The 20,699-nt window shown below is 47.2% G+C and overlaps 1 protein-coding gene across 1 annotated transcript; it reads right to left on the bottom strand.

Moving 5' to 3' along the window:
• Positions 1 to 3,367: 3,367 nt before the first annotated feature.
• HPRT1 (hypoxanthine phosphoribosyltransferase 1) lies at positions 3,368 to 20,086 on the bottom strand. The gene is made up of 9 exons (XM_066639880.1): positions 19,919 to 20,086; positions 14,866 to 14,972; positions 13,448 to 13,631; positions 11,153 to 11,218; positions 9,903 to 9,920; positions 9,226 to 9,308; positions 7,063 to 7,109; positions 6,303 to 6,379; positions 3,368 to 4,676 (listed from the first exon to the last, which is right to left on the bottom strand). The coding sequence occupies exons 1-9, from the start codon at positions 19,976 to 19,978 to the stop codon at positions 4,629 to 4,631; spliced, it is 690 nt and encodes a 229-aa protein (XP_066495977.1). The 5' UTR covers positions 19,979 to 20,086; the 3' UTR covers positions 3,368 to 4,628.
• Between the last annotated feature and the right edge of the window lie 613 nt (positions 20,087 to 20,699).

Genomic DNA, 20,699 nt, shown 5'->3' with positions numbered 1-20,699 from the left:
CAGAATTGTGGGAACCTTGGTCTTTATGAATAATACCATTATGTTATATATCATTGGATGGGTAAGTTAATGCAGAATGCAATGAAACAAACCGCATTGAATTACCTCAATTCTATCAAACATTACAGCCATATAACCAGAAAAGGAAAACACAACTGCCTTATGTAACAAAAAGTGAATTTTCTTAACTTAAAACTGACCAATGAGACTGATTGTGATAACACATGAGGTGTTAAGACACAGCATGGAGCCAATAACATGTTAGTATGAGTCAGCTCTCATTTCCATGTATTTCATACAGGTACACTTGCTAACTAGGCAATTAAGCACTTTTTCAAGTGGTGCTCCTCTTATATTTAGCAGGGAAAGTCACTGAACCTCTTCACTTCAGCATACTGTCTTTTCTAGTGGGTGTTTGCTGGGTTCTTTTGCATCTTTTTAGATTATGAGCCCCTTTTGGACAGGGAGCCATTTCTCTTTAAACCACTTTATGCACTTCTTTGTTAAAAACCAAGACATAATTTCTTAACAAACCAATTCTTAATAATTATAGTCAGAGTTAATAGCAGAACTCTTAATTCAGTTGTGTATCATTAAGCTGACCACTGGTTTTTTTGTTGGTTACTGACTTGTTGGGTGACCTGGACTGTTCTATAGTAAAATAAAGGTAATGGAGATAAACCAACCCTACTGATGTCACTGCTCAGAAGCCCCCGAGATCAATGGGGCTTACACCTAGGTATGTACCAATAGGACTGCAGCCTAAATCGGTTTCGGCAGGATATGGTGGTAGCTGTAGGCTAATCCAGAGATGCTATCAAGCAAGGAACAAGGTGGGGGATGCAGATTACCTTCTCTCCAACTCTCATAGTGGGCGAGACTGCCCTTTCCAAATGTAGTATAGTCCTTATCTTTTGCTGTAAATAAATAGAGTTCTTGCATCTTTATCAGTAGACAGGCAGGCAAACTGAAGGAAGAGGATGATCTAAATGTCAATGTACAGCTGCTATGGAGGTGCAACAGAAACCAGAGCCAAAAGGGGCGTTAAGTGTTCTCCCCTCTGGGGAATTACACCACTCTCTCCTCCATGTAATTGCAGTTTATCCAGTTGCTCTCTCTTTGCATCAGTTCCCTCTTGTCACACTTCCTTGTAGAAATGAAAGGGCAGAGAGAACTGGGCTAGCCCTTCCTGCTTTCCTTTCAGACTGTGAGTCCTTTAGCAAGATGAAACCATCTTCCCCTGGATTCATAAGCCTTTTGTTTTAAAAAAAGACGCAATATAAATAGTCTAATAATAATGCTGAATGAGCAAATTGGATTAGGAATAACTTCTGCTTTTCTGCACCTAAAGGTTTTACTAGACCACCCATCTCTACACCCATCATCTCCTGCTGGTGTTGGCACCTAGTGCAACATTCGGGGGGGGGGAAAGTGCCATGGGAGGCCTGTGGCCCCCTAGCAAGCTGTTACTGGCAATGCAAGGAAGTCACCAGCAACACCCCCTCCCCGGCACCTCCTGGTAGCACACTGAGCACTAAAACCACACCAGTACAGCAGTTTCGGGAATTAGCGTGGTCCTTGCCCAGGGGCCTGGCTGGCCTATCTCAGACTAGGGAGCTGCTACATTGGGGTGAAGATGGACAGTTGCTTTCCTGGTGCTGAATATGAGCCACCACCCTAAAAGGTGCCTCTTTGCCCAGTTAACGGGGGGCAACAGCATGATGTTGTGGTGAGAGTCAGACAAGAAGCAGAGAGCCCAGAGTTCAGATCCCACACTAGGAGGTGGCCTTGGGTCAGCCAGTCACTCTAACCCACCTCCACAGAGTTCTTGTGGGGGTGTATACCGCCCCATATTACTGCCCCATGTATACCGCCCCATATTCCTCAGAGGTAGGGCAGGACAAATATCCCAAACACTTTAGCATCAGGACCTACTTTTTAGAATGACAATCTGTTGGAACCCCCTGGCAGTGATATCATTAACCTGGAAGTGACCTTAACAATTTAGGTTTCAAACTTAAGCCGCAATCAGCCAAATATCCCATTACACGTGCTGTTATTTTGCATGGCTTGGAGCTCAAACGTTCCAGCTCGGAAGCCAAAACAGAACACATACTTGAATCTTTCTCCAGCCATACAGCCCTCCCCTCTATCCCATCTTCCCACCTATTCAGGGCAAAGCACCAGGCTTCTCTCGCACTGCGATCCCTCCCTGCCCAGCAGTTCTATACCCTGTATTTTCAGCTCTATATTTTCAACAGCAACTGAGCTAGTTTGAGAAATGCTGAACTAATATATATTATTCTGCATTTTTGAATCCTCTGAAGTCAATTATACGCAGTGGCAGGATGGCTCAGAATGTTCACCAGTTTTCCGACAGCTCAGGGGAGAGGCTGCTTCCACCTCTGATGACAGGTGTCCATTGGGCTGAGAGTAACTCTCACAGGAGGAGACAAGTGCACCCACACACACCCAGGGCAAGCTACAGATCAACGAAGAGGGTAACTAAGTGTCACAGTGACTGAAGGGAGCAAAAAAAGAAAGGCGCTTGCCTGATAAAAAGGCAGAAGCCCGAGGTCAAGAGCAGAGATCAGGAAAAGGAAGTACTGGGGAAAGTGCTCTAAAGAAACACCCACGCTAAAGGTTGGGGCACTTGCCAAGAGGCAAGCAGTGGCCTGAAAAACAGGGACCTGAGGAACAGATGGGTGACAGACATGGAGATGAAGCACAGAGGACCATTTCGCTTTGCAATTATTTGGGTGCAGCGTTCTAGGCTAGCTGGGATACTCGAAGCAAGTTTGACTTCAGTGGGATGTGGATTGGACCCCTCTACTAACAGTACATGATTATGAATTACAAAAAAACTGTGCACTTCTAGCTGAGTGTCTGGAAACAAATTTAAAAGCTCCCTGCCAGTTTGAGGAGGAGCTGAGCAGAAAGGCCTCTGCATCACCAGAATGAATAACTCCTGCCCTTGCAACAAGCAGTGTGTTCAGCAGAGGGCGATGTTCTCTGTAAAATGCAGGGAGACCAGCCATGGGGTGATCCAGAAAGCCAGTGCTACAATGCATCACCTCCGGCTCTGAGCCCACCCAGATGTGACTGTAAATGGCAAGAAGACCTAGAATGCACTGTAGCAACTACACTAAAATCACTTATGGAAGACAACTGAGCTCACACTTGTTCCTTGGGTAAATGCAAATTAATTGACCACTCCTCCCCTCCCCAAAAACTGATGTGGCTCTAGGTATGGAAAGAATGCCTGTGAAAGACACACGTTAAGAGATTCCACACACTGAATATACATTTTTTTAAAAAGACCACCACAAAAAAGGAAGAAGATATGAAAGGATCAGTTGCAAAGCACTTTCTGCTTTTCCACACATGGGTGTTTAATGAACAGTTCATCTGTGCTATTTACTTTGCCAGAGCAGAACAAACAAGTGTTTTTTGGGCACGCTGACATCTTGCCCTATGAGAGGAAATGAGAGGGCTATTTCTCCTCTACTACTGCAGTTGGATCTGAACAGAGTCACTGCCTGGCCCAAAGAGTTTGCTTTCATGGATAGAAAAAACAGAGGCGGCTGTGGGTGGAGAAGGGGGTGCCACAGATGTTTAAGCAGGTGGGAGAAGACAGCACAGGTGTCCGAGACAGCCTTGGTCTGAAAGTAGGTCGTGTTTCTTCAACACTACAGTCGTTTCTCATAGAGGTGAAATACATTAAGACTGACAGATCCGAAAGGCGATGCTGCTAGACCGATGGAGAAGGGAAAGGAGGATTAAGCCACAATCCCAATTGGAACTTCTCGTGTGCAAGCCTGTAGGGACCGAGTGAGAGAAGTTGGCCAGGGGACTGCACCGTTAATCCTACAGAAGGTGGAGAGCTCAGTGGCTGCTTAAACATTCAATTGTGTCACTCACTCTCTTCTCAGGCCAAAATGGCTTTAAAAAAAGAAAACGCACAAAACACAAGACTCGGAACTCCGGTAAGAGGCAAGTAAGGCAACTCCAGAAAAAGCAGATCGCAAAACATTGTCCACGCTCCTCGGAGACCAGAGAAGCTTTCGACAGCTGCCCCTTCTGTACAGCACGGCACCCTCGCCCCTGGAGCAGCCGTTCAATAATCACCCTAATTTCTGCATTCATTACAATATAAAACTTAAATTACTTATTTTTTTTAAAAATATTACTAATATAGATCTCCCATCTCAAAATGCCTTATACATTTACAGTACTTATAACTATTACAGTTCTGGGCTGATGAGGTTTTAAAGGAAAAAAGGAATATTATGCCCTGAAGGGTTAAACGGGACTTCAGCAAACAGCAGTTACCCTTGAGGGGGTTGAGCAAGGGAGGGAGCAGCTGAAACCGGTAGATTCATAGTGCAAATTTAAAAAAAGGGGGGGAAGGAGGTACAGAACTGTACCACCCGACATTTCTTAAATGCAAATGAACAAGACAAAGTTCCCATACAATGGGACATGCAATAAGTTATAGCAAGCAAAATGACAAGCTTGAAGCATTCCACAATTTTAAGTTGGTGACCAGAGTTGAAAGCCACGGGGAACAATGGACACGGTGAAGGTTTGCTTCAGAGTCCAGCAGCTGTTGTGCTTGAGCCTGGTCGTCATGCCTTATATTTCTGCTTCCCAGTCTCACTGATCACGCAAATGTGCTGAAATATAGAGCATACAAGGACTGTGTGGGTCAGAAGCTTAACTAGACTCTTCACAATTCGACATGTGCTTACCCCCAAGTCACAGCTCATGTGTGCAGAGATATGGATACAGAAGCCACATTGCAAAGCTCTGCCCCCGTCTTGCGTGACCAAGACACAGGATCTGGGATGGCACAAGGCAATGTGGCTCCCATGAAGTTCCACAGGATAAACTCAACTGGGTGCATGCTGAGACACAGCTATAACCAGGAATCCCAGCAACACAAAGTTTCAGCAGGCCCCGTCCGTCTGATTCTGAATGCCTTCTCCAATTAACATGCTTTTAGGACATGTATTCAAGATCAACACACAGATTAATTGACCCCTCAAGGTCTGCTCTTCTGAATTCCAGATCAAGGTAGAGGAAAAAGCAACAGGGCAGCAAAATTTTTAAGTGTTTAAGAGTGAGGTAGCAGGTCTGTTGGTCTAAGGGAGCGTTCTGCTTTGGGTGTGAGAGGGCATAGGGTCAAATTCCAGACAGGCTCATGCAGCCAGGGAGGGGGGGAAAGCATCTTTATATCTAGTTTAAGAGGGGGGAAAAGGCTCACAGGGTGAGGGGTTATCATCTATGTTGATGCAGCCTAGAAGGGGTGATTTTGTAGGGAGGGGGAAGGAGGAAAAAAAAAAGGCAGATTCTGCTTAAACCAACATCAGCTTGGCCAATGCCCACTAGCAGCCTCACTGACAGGAATGGCCTGGTGGATTTCAGAGGGGCCCCTGCTGAGACACCCTTCTGGGCCAGGCTCTGGACATCCCTCCAAGGAAAACCCCACAGGCAACTGGCTAATATGTAATAGCAGGGTAATATGGAGCTGGGGTTGGACCAAAAAGGGCTAAGTAAAGGCATCGCTTCCCAAACTTGCGGGTGTCTTGTGGACACCCTTGGAACCCGGAAGGAAGGGATGATAATGCAAAACACAACACACTGTAATGTCACTGCCACTTCCAGGTTCAGCTAGTGTTGCAAGCCTCACAACAGTGATAAGAGGGTCTGGGAGGGCCCAGTGCACAGTTTCTGCGCGCTGCAGCTCTGTCCACTGCACTGAGTCTCCTGTCGCTGACTCGGATTGCAGACTCCCTGCTGGGCACCAGGCAGCCTGCAATGCCCCAGCAAACAGTTAGGCCCTTTGGTCAAAGGTCGCCTTACCCCAGTGGTTCCCAAAGCGTGATCACACCTTGAAGCATTGCGACACACACTCTGGGGTAAAGCAGCCTTCGGCCAGGGGGCCCACGTCACACAAAAAGCAGCGGCAGGAGTGACATCCAGATGTGAAACTGGGGAGTTGGGGAAAAGAGTGAACGCTCTCCTTGGTTTCTAAGCCAGGAGATGGATATCAAGCCTGTGTTGGCAACCTTCAGTCTCGAGAGACTCTGGTATCGCGCTCTGAAAGGTGGTTCTGGCACAGCGTCTAGTGTGGCTGAAAAGGCCAATTCGGGAGTGACAATCCGTTCCACACCGGGAGCAAGTGCAGTCTGTCCCTGGTCTGTCTCCCTGGCTATGGGCCTTCCTTCTTTGCCTCTTAGCCTCAGACTGTTGGCCAAGTGTCTCTTCAAACTGGGAAAGGATATCAAGCCATTACTTACATTCAAATCTCTGAAGTATTCATTATAATCCAGGGCATATCCCACCACAAACTTGTCTGGCACTTCAAACCCAACAACTGAAAAAAACAGAAATTCATCCACGTGTTAAACTTGACTAACATTTTGACAAGGTGTTCCACTCTGGGCGATTTAAAGATCATTTCCAGCTCTCAACTGATAATGCTGCACCACAACCCAATTGGCAGAGTTTGGCGTCGCGAACCCAGTGCCCGACACAGACTTCTTGACACAGGGAAAACTACACTGTAACGTGGGGGAGGCCCTTTCAAAAATGCAAATTCTCCCAACTACACCATGCTTGAAAGGAAGGCAGGGGGCAGGTGATGGACACCAGGGCTTCAAATTGGTGGGGACATTCCATCCCATTTCACTCAAGGTATCTTAAAACACCGGCAAAATATTCATTCGGCCAATTTACTTTTAGTCCTTCCAGTGCTCTCTACCATAAACCTATAGCAAAACTGTTGCGTTTTATCTTATACAGTTAAGATTTTTATAATGCAGGTGGTCACACTCCTTACTCTTACTCCACGTCCTGCCCACTGCCCCCTTACCACTGTCTTCTCTCACACTCAGATCTCCTTCTCTATTTAATTAAATCCCAGGTGCTCTTTCATCGAGTGATTCCTCTTTCAGACAAATTGTACCTCTCTCTCCTCCTAACCTCCAAAATATGCTTGGGTCCTTAACATGCTTTTAGAGACAATATGTTTTGAAGCTGAACGTAAAGTGCACTCACAGTCTGGTCGATATCCCACACTTCGGGGTGTTCTTTTGACCAACAAGCTGTTGGAGAGACCCAAACAAACAAAATGAACAGCTGGTAGAATTTAATCCATTCAATACATTCCATGCTGGTTGCATAAGGGACAACAGCCACATTTTGACTGCCCCATCACCAACTGGGGTTCGTCTCACTGCAAACACCAGCACCAAAACTCAGAGGGCCACAAAAGGACTTTTCTCAGCATCTCTCTGCAAACTCCACCAAAGAACAAAGGCTGCTCCTTGATGCCAGGAGAGGACGAGGACAAAGTGATGGCATCACAACGCATCATCTGTCTCTTCAAAGACAGGAGAGTGAAGGAGGGGAACCTGAGTGTCTCACAGCTCTGTGCCGGGACATCCTGTCCAGCTCTTTGATGGGCAGACAAGGGATGCTTCTTCCTGCCCTCCTTGGTCAAGGAGCCACCTCCTGCTTATACGGGCTTTTAGCATCCCTTCTGTCTGGCTGCCTTTCTTACTCTGAAGCTGCTAAAATGGAGTTTGATCTGTTATTTCTACACTAGCTGTGAAGGGTTTTTAACCTAGTGTTTTTTTTGCTGCCGTTTTAGTTTTCCTTTCACTGTTCTTATGCTACATGCAGTTGATTTTAGTGTACTTTTATCTCTTGTTGAGATAAATGACATTGAGCATTTTAATATAAAAGGGAAAGGTGTGGTATAAATAAATAGAATCCTTTCCCCTCCCATACATATTATACGAGATATGTATCTCTCGTACATTCAGAGAGTGGGAAGGACTCGCCGCAATATCCCATAGCATGCTCAGACTGCCAGTGTATTCTGGTCCTCATCCTGCCAAGGTCAAACCCAAGCAGCACCCTAGTCACCTCCAACAGGAGTGCTTGGGTGCTGTTATGGCAACTGAAACTGGCAAGACTCCTTTGCTCTTCACTTATCTCTGGTTCCGATAGCCCCATACATCTTTATCATGAAATGTACATACAGCTGATAAACAAGCTTAAGCCAACAGAATTGCTGGTTTGCACAGACAAACAAAAGAAGCACAACTACTTTTTTAAAAATCAGTTTGAGCACGTTGGAAACTAACTTAAACACACACACGCACAGTGTGTGTTTACACGCGCCCACTATGTTCAGAGGCTGTGCCTTTTAGGCAGCCTGCCCTTTGTGCCCTGGGTCCAAGCAGGCCACCCCAAGCATGCAAAGAAACCCCCTCGTTCTCTCAATGCAAACAGAACTGTGAAGCCAAGAGCAGGAAGGCCAACAATGAAGTTTGCTCAGGAAGGTAGAATCATCCCAACAGGGTAAGTGGAAAAAGAACACTTTCACTGGGCATTGAGAAGACAAGACTTGGGTGGTAAGAATGCTCAAACTCTATTTAGTGCACATATAAAATGTAGCTGTTTGAGGGGCACAGGGTCCAGGGGAGCCACAGCCCACCAGCCTGGCTGTTCTAGCGTGAGGCCAGCCTGTGCTTTGATTCCTTTTATAATTCTTAAAATATTTGGGTTTTAAATTTATTTTAAAATGCTAATTTTTAAATGCCTTTAAATATTCTTGTCCCCAAACAATCTCTCCTTTTTGCTATATACAGGTCGGCAGGAGCAAAGAAATGGAGAAGACAAGACTTCTGACTGTAAATAAGTGAGGGACTTTCACACAAGACCAACAACCAAGGGCAGAGTTAGGAATGGAGTAAAGTATACAGCAAAAAGCTAACACCCTCCCTGTGGAAAGCCTTCAAAGCATTTGGAATTATAACTGACCCAAATGGGTCTAAACCAATGGCGCAGCTAGACCGGGGTCAGGGCACCAACTGCCCTAGGCAGTAGGCTGCCCGAGGACAACAGACTGGCCACTTGCACTTTACTGCACCACCCCCACTGCAACCTACATCTCGATCCTGCTGCTCCATTGCCATCGCACAACCTACTTGCTTGCTCTGCCTGTGTGCTTTCTCTCTGCCTCTCCTGGCTTGCCTATTGCACGTGTGCAGGAACCCAAAATCCACCAAAGACAGCCAAAGGATTTAGGGGCTCTTCCGAAGCTTTCCTCCTCTAAAGCTTTCCATAGTCCTTTTAAACTTGTTGTTTTCATCCTATGACAGTGCACTTGAAAATGCAAGCTGCAGTACTAGTGGCAGCAATCAAACACACCTGGCCACCTTCACCATCTTGGGATTGTACTGCTTCAGCAGAGAAAGCAGAGTCTTCATGGTCTTACCAGTGTCGATGATATCCTGACCATTAAAAAGAGAAAACAAAATGTCAGCCTCGTGAAGTCCAATCCAGCTCTTTCAGATGCCTGCTTGGCAAAACTGTATACATATAGGTAGGGATAAGACTCATGTTCATCACAGGGGTGCGAGTAAACATCACAATGATCAAAAGGAACATATTTGCACATGGATACAACATTAAGACACTGAAACGCAGGCTAGAGCTGAATCGCATACTGTGAGCTCTCTCTTTCATGAGGAGAATGGCAATGGTTGAGAAAAATATTAACAAGCTATGGCTGAATTAATCACAATGCTATTAAGCAGAACTGGTTCAACAATAGAGCGATATTCCTGGTTACTCATGTAGGAAGCAAGAAACCCAATGTGCAAGTTAAAAGGCCTCTCATGGCATGAGTTTGGAGACACTTTGTCTCTTTGCAAGATTCTAATCTACACTCTATACACTGATACAGAGCCAAGGAATGTCCATTATTTTGGAGGAGAATGGTGCTATCTTGCAAGGAAGCAGCAAAATTCATTACTGTTATTAACACAGCCTTACCCCAAATCATACACACTTTAAAAAAAGTCAATGCAAACTATAGTACTTACTTCTACAATCAAGACATTCTAGAAAAGGCGGGAGGGGGAAAAAAAGATAAAAGTCCATGAGTAATTTAAGTCAAGCCTGGTTTCCAATTTACATTCATCCAAATATCTGACTGTTTTTCATTTCAATTAGCCAGCACACAAACAGAGGCAGATGCCTTGCTTAATGAAACAACCCAGCAGAAAAAGCCTGCAAATTGTGCCCTTCGGTTAAATTACCCAAGTTGCTAGAGCTCATTAGTGCATTTTTTTTAAGGCTCAGACTGGACAGTCAGTCTAAAAGTAAACAACTAATCCCAATGTAGTAACAACGAAGATTTAAAAACTAACTGGGAATGAGGAAGAAAAGTGTGGAGACCAAATCGGATGTCTCGCACGCAGCATCCTGCTGTTTCAAATTACGTGGCGTTTCTGAGCTCCTTTAAGCATCTTCTCGCAGATAGCTAAGAAAAAACATTGAAAATTCATCCATGGAAGCTTTTTCAGAAAACCAGTACCACACCGAAGGTGGCAGGAGGAGCACTCATTCCCATGTCCAAGAGCTGTCTCTGTACTTAAAAAAGGGAAAAGAGGCACACACCACCCCAGCTGCCTGAAATGTGGCGTGAGTGCCATGTTTTGTGCACACAGGGGGAGGGTCCAGGTAAGTGAACTGTTGAAGTTGGCCAATACGGGAGAAGCTGGAGACTGCAACTGCAGAAACAGCTGCTTCAATTAACTCTTGGGAGCCCCCTGTGTGCTGACCCCCAACATCTGGAATTGAAGCTGGAATGGCAGCTCCCTGGAGGCCCCCCAACACCTGGAATACCGCATGGAGGCTCCACTTAGCTATCACAGCTCATGGCAGTGGATTGACACCATCTCTGTGATTTGTTGTGAAGCAGGGTCGAGGCAGGGTCTTCTCACCACTCTTTATGACTGTGAATGCTTTAAAACGGGAGAAACAGTCCTTTCACCAGGACAAAAACCACCCCGTGCAGAAATGGGGTTGATACAAAATGCAGGTACACCCTATAACACTGCCAAAAAGGGGAAGGGAGTTTGCAGCAGTTGTATATTGCACCTGCCTCTGAAATGCCTTCTGTGTATTACAAATATAGGCTAGTAGCATACCACAAACTGCACTGACTTGAGTTTTTTTCAAAACAAGGTTAATTGGTTTTGCAAAGAGTAGAGGCTTACCCAAGTGATGCCCATCAACTTTTAAGAAACGAGACATACACACCTAGCTTCTGTTGTTAAAACGGACATACCTTCCCAGTCAAAGTTGAGAGGTCATCCCCACCAATCACCTTGATATCACCAGTTGACTGGTCATTCTAATTTCACACAGGGAAGGAAAAACATGTGTCATGGTAATGTTTTTAAAGCCTTATGAAAGCAGGGTTATTCCAAAGACTGGAAGCCCTGGCTGGAACCAGGCACCACACCACAGAGGAAAAGCAATATTTTCTCAGCTGTGAGACAACAGGAGCACAGACATGTCATCCCCACAAAATGTTTTTTAAAAAATTTTCTCCCTGTAGCAGCCCTCTTCCCCCACCTTGATGAAGCCTCCCCCAAAAGCAAACTGGCCAAGGTATAAAACATTTCCGGGACCCAGTGGAAAACAGAGCTGTCTGTCTGGAAGAGGTGATGCTTCCTGTTCTTCAACCAGGTCTCTTATAATGGCAGCAATTCAGGAAAACAGACAGTCAGGGCGGCTGTAGGGACTGGGGTGGGTGGTGGGACATGGCTGCCAGCATTCTCTGTGACTTCTAAACAGAAGGAGGCATCCTGTGCAGGCATGGATAGAAACAGAACAGCTAATGAAATCTGTGCTACCTTCTTCATCCACCCATTTTTGTGTAGCATTTCATCCTGGTGAACTGGAGAAAGTACCCTCTGCTGTTCCTGAAATCAGCAAAATAGGATCACCTGCACAAAACTCTCTCTCTCTCTCTCTCTCTCTGCGGTTAATCAATCACACCACAGCAATGCCCACTTTCATGCAGTCCTCTCGGTGCCAGCCATTTCAGCTCTGTAAACCATTTGATCACTAATTTCACAGTCAAATCAAGCAAATTATGTTTCCAATTCAGTCATTTCCATATTTTTTCACTCTTGTTGTCTACTCAAATCAAGTCTACAAGTAATGGGGAAGGGGATTTATAGGGGTGCACTGCCTGAATCACAGAACTAATACTTTCCAGATGGTGCTATTCAGATGGTCATTTTACATTTTCCTTACCCAAGTGAAAATGATTAACACTTCAAATACCACCTACTTAGAACATAAGAACAGCCCCACTGGATCAGGCCATAGGCCCATCTAGTCCAGCCTCCTGTATCTCACAGCGGCCCACCAAATGCCCCAGGGAGCACACCAGATAACAAGAGACCTCATCCTGGTGCCCTCCCTTGCATCTGGCATTCTGACATAGCCCATTTCTAAAATCAGGAGGTTGCGCATACACATCATGGCTTGTACCCCGTAATGGATTTTTCCTCCAGAAACTTGTCCAATCCCCTTTTAAAGTCATCTAGGCTAGACTCCAGCAACACATCCTGTGGCAAGGAGTTCCACAGACCGACCACACGCTGAGTAAAGAAATATTTTCTTTTGTCTGTTCCACTTCAATGGTAAACGTTGAATTATCAGTACTGTCTTTTTTCCTCATTTAAGCAAAACAGCAGTTAAAAAACCACTTCTACTGAAAATACTTCAAAGACAAAACAATGTCAAGTAGATAATTCCCAAAGGCAGTGCAAATGTGATCTCGGACCAATGGGTCAACTATGTGCTTACCACCAGTGAGCATTCTGCAGCAAAAGTGACGAGCTAGACCTCAAGCTAGTGAGCTCATAGTGAGGGGCCAGGGGGTGCCTTCTGAAATAGTTACCTCTGTACTACAAAATCTTGACCCTGCCCCTACTCTGAACTGAGGCCATGGAAGGGGAGGGTCCTATAGGCCCCTTTGCCTGCTGCCTCACTTGTCCTTCTCCAAGAATGACCTTCTTTCACATCCCGGCTTGCAATTAACAATTGACGACCATCTGATAACATCCTCCTTCTGAACTATCTGTACATCTTGCAAGCAGATATGGGCAATACTAGGAGGTTAATTTTAAACCCGCTCATCCAAACTACTTTGGGAAGTTACAAAACACTGATAAACAGAGACTTCTCCAGAAATTTACTCCCCAAGGCTTTGGGGACCTCGAGGAAGGGCTCAGGAAGGACCTACTCAGCATGACATGAGAATCCACTGCCTCCTGCAACCTAGGAGCTAGGAAGGGGGTGTTCCGTGACAAAACTTGGAGAAGGCAACATGGGGCTGCCGCTCCTCCTCCCCTTCCCAGCTGCACGCCCCAAGAGCCACTGGTCACACTGGGCTTTGGAACAGGCAGAAGCAGCTCACACAGTGGCTACAGAGTTCAGCACGTTACAAACTACCCACAAATTCATACACAGAGGACTCGAGGAGCAAGAGGCAATCAGGAGCAATCATAATCACGGCTAGCTAAAGCAGTCAAGCCACAAGCCGCGGTGTCCTAACAACACTTACACAATAGCTCTTCAACCTGATGAAGTCAACAGTCATAGGAATAGATTTGTCACTGTTTCGATTCAGGGCTTTGATGTAGTCCAGCAAGTCGGCAAAAAACTTGTAGCCTCCTTTAAGCACACAGAGAGCAACTATGTGGTGCCCTCCCATGCCCTTCATAATTTCGCGGGCCAATCTTTCTGTCCTAGAAAGAGAGAGAGAGAGAGAGACAGAGAGAGAATTTAAGCCAAAAAAAGACAATATAATGTACTGTGCAACATCCAGTGTTTCAGTTAATAATGATGATGATTTTGCATACCAACTTAGGGTCACACAATATCAGGAGTTACTCCCAACCCTGGGAAATAGACACACTGAGATAAAACAGTGCCTCTTCCCTTAATATAGCATTTACCCCCCCCCCCCACTTCACACTGGCTATGTCTATTTACTAGTCAGTGACATTTCTGCTTTTTCTCACTTGTCAAGGTTAATCTAATAGCAACACTGCCAAACTCCCTTGATTTTATAGGGCTGCATGTGCCAAAGCAAATTTGGGTCCCTGCCTAGTTACTGGACAACTTTCAAAAGATATGAAGTTCACAGATTTTTAAAAGGCAAATTTAATTCACCCTCTCATCTCAAACGAACTGCAGCCTGAACTTGGTTACTAGTGGATCAGCAGCCAAGGAGCAAAATGCCATACTTGTATTTTAAAAGTCGTGCTTTCCAAATGCTACATGCTAGCAATGCCAACAAGTTGGACTTCTACGATATGCACTGTATTACACCATCAGCAAAAATTATATTTGAGTGTGTAAACTAATCACGGTTATTTTTATGATTAAATTAAGAAACACCACCTCCGGGTTTGAGAGGCAACTTGTTTTACAGTATCATCAGCCCCCATTCTTGTTACACTGCTGCTTTGTTTTTCTAAATTCTTAAAGGCAGAATTGTTAAAAGTAAAGGCTTAATTGTTACAAAGAGGGTTACTCAGCTGCTTACAGACCTTGATAACTATACAGGGGCCTAGAAACATGGAAATAGATGTCCATATTAAAACTTGGACTTCTTCCCAAATGAGAGAATAGCACACATCACCTGTAGCAAAAAAAGGACTCCAAGTCATGGATGAAAAACTGGCAACTGTTTGCAAGAGGTGCAGTAAATCAAGGCACAACCCACCACGAACTGAGCTCACTCAAGGGCATTGCTGCACACTGGAGACATTTTCATCTAAGATTATCACTTTTACTGCCTACAGAGTATATCTATGTACACCCAAATCAAGGGGAGTAAGCTACACGGATAGAATTCCTGGGCCTCACCCACACAAAGGAAACAAAAATTATTAGGAGGAAAATTTTATTTAAAATAGAAACACAAGTCTTCCTGGAAATGATTATTTCAGAATACTGGCTGGAGGACAAACAAACCTGTCCATAATAAGTCCATGAGGAATGTAGACTTTTTCCAAATCTTCTGCATAATGTTTTGGTATGCAGAACAAATCTAGGTCGTAGCCTTGTTCATCATCTCCAATCTGAAAGAAAAACCACAAAAGGTAAAGTCAGATACCATTTATCATGTACTGCTAGTGGAGGAAAAATGCAACAGAAAAGCTCCAGAACTAGGAAAATTATTCCAAAATGCAAAGGATTTATAAGCCAAAAAGGCTTATATCTTGAATGAGATAGCCTTTTGGCTTATAAATCATTTGAATAAATCCAGGCCAGGAAAGATAATGGAAAGTTGGAGAGCTATGGCCAGTCAAAGTCCATGATGATAGGGCACCATTTCGGCCTTGGTACAAAGCAGCACCTCATAAAGAAAGGAAACTTTATATGCATTGAGACTATAATGGCAATTCTAGTTTGGGTAATGCTAGGACTGTCGTCATCCTTCTACTCCACCTCCCATGCCCCTTTGTTCACCAAGTAACCAGAGCTCTCCCTAGCTAACCCACTCCTCCAATCTGACTCCTCCTTTGTCCAACTCATTGCTGGAAACACACACCAACTGAAGACATCTGGACTAGGGAATGTCTCTCTGCTATATGCCAGCTTATCATTACTGGAGTGCTGGATGCAACCCAAAACATATAAGTGGTATGTCCCTTTCTCACTATCAATGTTACACAGACAAGACAGGCACGGAGGGACTGGCAAACACAAGGATGGGTTGCAAAGAATTAGGTGGCAGAGGAGGAGCTGTCAAAGCCTGGATAGTTCAAGAGCTTGGTGGTCTTAAGAGGGAAGAGGCATTATGAAGAAAGGTGGGGTGACTATTTGGAAACTGGGAAGCAACGTGACAAAAGGCACAGAGAAAGGGGGGAAAAGACTTTCATTATTGCAAGGTATGAGAGCCCCAAGTCAGCGAGAGGCGACACAATTGCTATAAACCAAAACACTTGCGTTTTGAGGAGGTGGGGGAAAATTTGTTCATATTTAGGAGTGGCCATACTGTGGAACAAACCACAAATTAACAGCACTTTGGGTACCTCCAAACCATACTCACTGGGGAGCCAAGGAAGTTGTGCTCAGGGACCTGGCTTGTGCATGGTTTGATAAAAAGTATTAGCTACTTGGTAAAGGTTCCTAATTCCATCCAACCGTTATGCCTGTGCAAACCCCTGTATGCCTGTAGACTGGCTCATCTTCCATACTTAAAAGAGTGTGGGATTTTTTTATTTTTTTTAACAACTCAAAGCCGATTCATTTTATTTACTTTTAAAACTTGCAATTTTCTGCAGCAAGCAGCATTTGAAGCCCAAACACCGAAACATCAAAAGCTAAAAGCAGTTTTTGGTTTATTTTTAAAGATTCAAAAATGGCAAAGAATTCTGAGAATGTCAGTTTTCACTTTTTAATGCTTGCACAAGCGTCTGGTCCTTTTAACTCCTGGAAGTGCATGCGACAACACACCACAGGCAGCACCTTTTTTCCTTCTCCACTTACTGAAAACAATATCTGGGTTTTTACTTTCATTCTCCAGTTGTCAAATGCGCTGGGCTTCGCCCATATGTCAACAAACACCAGCACAGAACTGAATGAGGAATTCCTTGTTGTGAATTGAAAGCCTCTTCAGGAATGTTCTGTGAGCACAAACTACTGGCTGGGTTGCAGCACAGGGGCCAGTCAGCCTTGCTTCCAATGTAATGTCCAAGAGGAAGGAATAACATCAGCTCCCTCTGCCTCTTCTTAAGAAGGCACCTGGAAAACTCCCACATGCCACACAGAAGCTGAATTCAGCCTACAAGAGCCAGGCCTTGAATCTGGTTCATGATGTCCTAGGGAGACAGGGCTAATGCCAAGCTGCTGGGGGCCCTGGGGCAAAGACTTGCACAGGGGCCCCCATGCTACACACCCCTACCTGACCCACAATGGTGCTTGGACACTACCACTGCCCCTGGGACTGAAGGTTCTGGAGTTGGGGTGGCAGGTGGGCCCTAAGGTGGGCTTGGCACCTTGGTCAGCACCCAACCTGGATACCTCCTGATGCTGGGAGGCCTACAATTCAAGGCAGGGTCTGCTGAGGTCCACCAACAACAACATTCAGGCTTCTCAAGATGCCTGTGCACAGCACTTTTGGGTTCAAATTCATTGTTCAGTTCCTCCAAGGACTATATTCTGGACTTCCCTCTGCATTAGGTTGGTTGTGTCAGTCGGTAAAGTAAGTCCCAGCTGAGCATTAAAAAGGGAAAGGTGTTACCAAAGCCTGGGGGAGCAACAAGCTGGGGTTCTACCTTGCAGTGTCCAAAAATGAGCTAATTCCTGGGACGTGACCTTATGTCAAAACCTTGACTGACTCGCATTTGTTAAGGGTCTCAGTCATGGCAGATTACAGTACCTAGTCTTCTGTGTTCCCTTTACATAGCAAGAGGTGAGGGTTCAGCAGTTGCTGATGTTGCTCTTGGAATCAGACCTCACCAACATAGGAGGATGCAAAAGATGCTACAATTGTTGCCTCTCACAAACATCTCAGACCGGAGTTTCATATGGGATAAGCTTGAAGTTGTACCCCCTTGGGGATGCCCTTTCCTCCCTCTCCCCATATTCTTCACACACACACACACACACACACACACACAATAAAGCTGGGGGGGAGGAACACAACCCTACTGAAAGATGAGGAAAAGCTAAAATTCAGAATCTACCATCTTATCCTGCATTAGTAAAGAAACTGAAACAAATTACTAATTTAATTAAAAATTTCAAGGTTATACTGTAGTACAGCAGTGCACTCTTAAACTCCTGAATGCTTTTGACACACTCAGCTTTTGCAGCCAGCCTGAACTTCTTTGTACGTGCATCAAACCCAGATACAGTTAGCTTATACGAACAAAATCAAGCCGACACATGCAGCAAGTACGTTTTAAACCTACACGCCTTGGGACAGGAAGTTACTCATATCATGGGCTTGGTATAAACTAGAAGGCAACCATGTGAATGGAAGGAAGTCCCGCGGGACTTACCCTTAGGTGAGCAAGCCGCCTTTTTTTTTTTTTTTTAAAGAAACCCTGAGAGAAGGATGGGACAATTTGCACTCCCAGGCAACCTCTCATCCTGCAACCACATGTACTAAATAAGCAAACTGTTCTGATATTTGTCATGTTTCAGAATTTCCTGTCCACATCTACCCCTTTTCAATGAGGCACATTCAGTCTCCAGCATCCACCCACCAAACTGCACAGGCCCTCCAAATTGCAGCAGACCCCTTGGCTTTGCCCACATGCAGGTATCAAAGCCCCTCATGGGCCCCCAGCACACACAAAGGTCTTTAATGCATTTCTCTCAAGCTGAGCAAAGAGTAAACACTTTTGCTTCCTCCACACATTTCCATTCCCAAACATGCAGACAGCCAACTAAACCGGATCCCCCTCCATGTTCCCCAAAGAAATGGTGCCCATCCACTCCCAAGACACAAACAAGCCCAGTGCTCTTCCTCTTAGGACACCCTTCAATCCCAGTTCACCTCTGCTCCTCTCATATGATATCTTCCCCCTACACACCTCAAAATTTTTGAAGCCCTAACAACCTACAGTGTCACGTGTTTGAGGGCTAAGGAACAGGCAGTTTACAGTGTACGGTTAGAAACAAGACATTTTGTCCCCTAACCAACCCACAGCAGCCTCCCCAGTCCCCTCCCCATATCAGTTTCTAACTGCAACCTGCCTGCTTCTTAGCCCTCAAACGGATGACAGTGGCAAATGTCAGGCTGAGGTTGACAGTGGCAAATGTCAGGCTGCGGTTGAGAATGGACTACGTAGGAAGACAAAGGCACTCTGTACATGCTCAGAGACAATACTCATTAGGATTGCTTCATATCTGCCAAGAATCAGCCCTGGCATATTAGGAACAGATTCTGAGAAGTGGAGGCTTAGCCCTCCTGCCAAGCGCATTCTCAGCCCTTAAACTCCCTCAACCCAACTAAAACACCACCCCCCCTTTCTTGGTGTCAATTCATTGGGAAGATCCAACATCACCAACTGGGGAAGCAGGGCGTGCGTTTCTCTGGCCAGAATCAAGGCTCCCAACCCCACTATAAACTCCTTCCCCCAATCCCTACTCACTGACTCAGGCTTACCTTCACTGTCTGCCCAACCACCTTTTTCGGGGTGGGAGTCATGCCCCTATCTAAGGTGGGGAGGGGGAGCAGAAGCCAAAATGAAGCCCCCTCCCCTTCAACCTCCCTTTGCATAACCCCCAACGGCAAGCCTTTCTTTGAGGGGGACACCCTCATTACTACTGCTATCCCTTCTGGAGGGGGCAGAGGGAAGAACTGGGGTTCAAACCAAGCCCCCCACGCACCCCCTTCCACATTTGCCTCCAGTTTCAACTCCTTTCTTGGGTTGATCCCCCTCCCCGCCATCTCCCCTCTCTTGGGAGAGCAGAATTCTTCCCCCCACGTGCACTGCCCTCCCCTTCCAACCCCCACTGGCTTTCCTTCATCCTTCCAACCCCCCACTGAGCCCCCATCCTTCCTCCACTGACTCCCCCTCCCCTTCCAACACACCCAATGACTCCCCCTCCCCTTAAAGCCCCCCAATGCCTTCCCGCCCCAACACCCCACTGAATCCCCCTTCCCTTCCAACTCCCCCATGACCCCTTCCCCTTCCAGCTCCCTCCACCTCTCACCGTGCCCCCCTTCCAAGACCACCTCCATCTCCCCCCTAGTTCTGGGGGGTGGGAGGGAAGGAGACCCTCCCACCGCCTCTTACTTGGGGGGCAAGTGCTGAGCCCCCCTTCAAACTCCCTCAGCAGAACCTGAAGCGTGTGTGGGGGGGGGGAGAAAAGGCAGCCCCATTTTCCAAGCCCCCCTTCTGGGGGGGCCCAGATGAGATGCGAAGCCAGCCCCCTTCTGGAGGGGGCAGGCTTCCCACGCCATCCCTCCAGCGGGGGCCTTCACCGCGCCCCCAGCCGGGCCGCCGCAGGCCCCGAGAAGCGGAGGGGCCCCCCGCTCGCCCCCCGCGCCCCGGCCGGAGCTCACCACGATGCAGGGCCCGCTGCCGCCGCCGCCGCCGTTGCTGCTGCTGCTGTGGCCGGCCATGTCGGGGCTGCGGTCGGCGGAGGCAGCCGCCAGGCGCGGGGACCGGCCTGCCTGCCTGTGCCTGCCTGCCTGCCTGCCTGCCGCCGCGTGAGGCGCAGAGCGAGCGGAGGACGCGGCCCGGCCCGACCCGGCCCGCAGCGCCGCCCCGCGCCGCCTCCGCCCGCCCCGGCACGGCGCCCGGGGAGCCGCACCGCCCCCGCGAAGGGGGAGCCTCGCGCCCGGGCCCCGGAAGGCGGCTGGGAAGTGGGGGTCGACCCCGAGGCGCTCCAGGGAGTTTGGTGGGGTCTCGGCACCTGCCCCCCAAGTAAGGGGGCGGGGGCACCTTCCCTCCCACCCCACACCCACAGCGGGGGGGGAGGTGGGCTGGGAAAGGGGGCTGGAAGGGGAGGGGGAGGCACTGCGGTGTTGCAAGGGGGTCATGGGGAGTGGGCAGGGGAGGAATATTCACTGGGGTGTTGGCAGGGGGGATGCAGTGGGGGGGGAGGCAGGGTTGGATGGGGAGGGGGAGTCAGTGGGGTGTTGGGAGGGGGAGACATTGGGGGGTTGGAAGGGGAGGGGGAGTCAGTGGGGTGTTGGGAGGGGGAGACATTGGGGGGTTGGAAGGGGAGGGGGAATCACTGGGGGGGTTGGAAGGGGAGGGGGAATCACTGGGGGGGTTGGAAGGGGAGGGATTCAGTGGGGTGTTGGGAGGGAGCATTGGCAAGTTGGAAGGGGAGGGGGA

Source organism: Tiliqua scincoides, chromosome 12, assembly GCF_035046505.1.
Source record: "Tiliqua scincoides isolate rTilSci1 chromosome 12, rTilSci1.hap2, whole genome shotgun sequence".
NCBI lineage: Eukaryota > Metazoa > Chordata > Lepidosauria > Squamata > Scincidae > Tiliqua > Tiliqua scincoides.
Note: the sequence above shows the minus strand (reverse complement) of the source record. Positions and strands in the feature narration are given on the sequence as shown.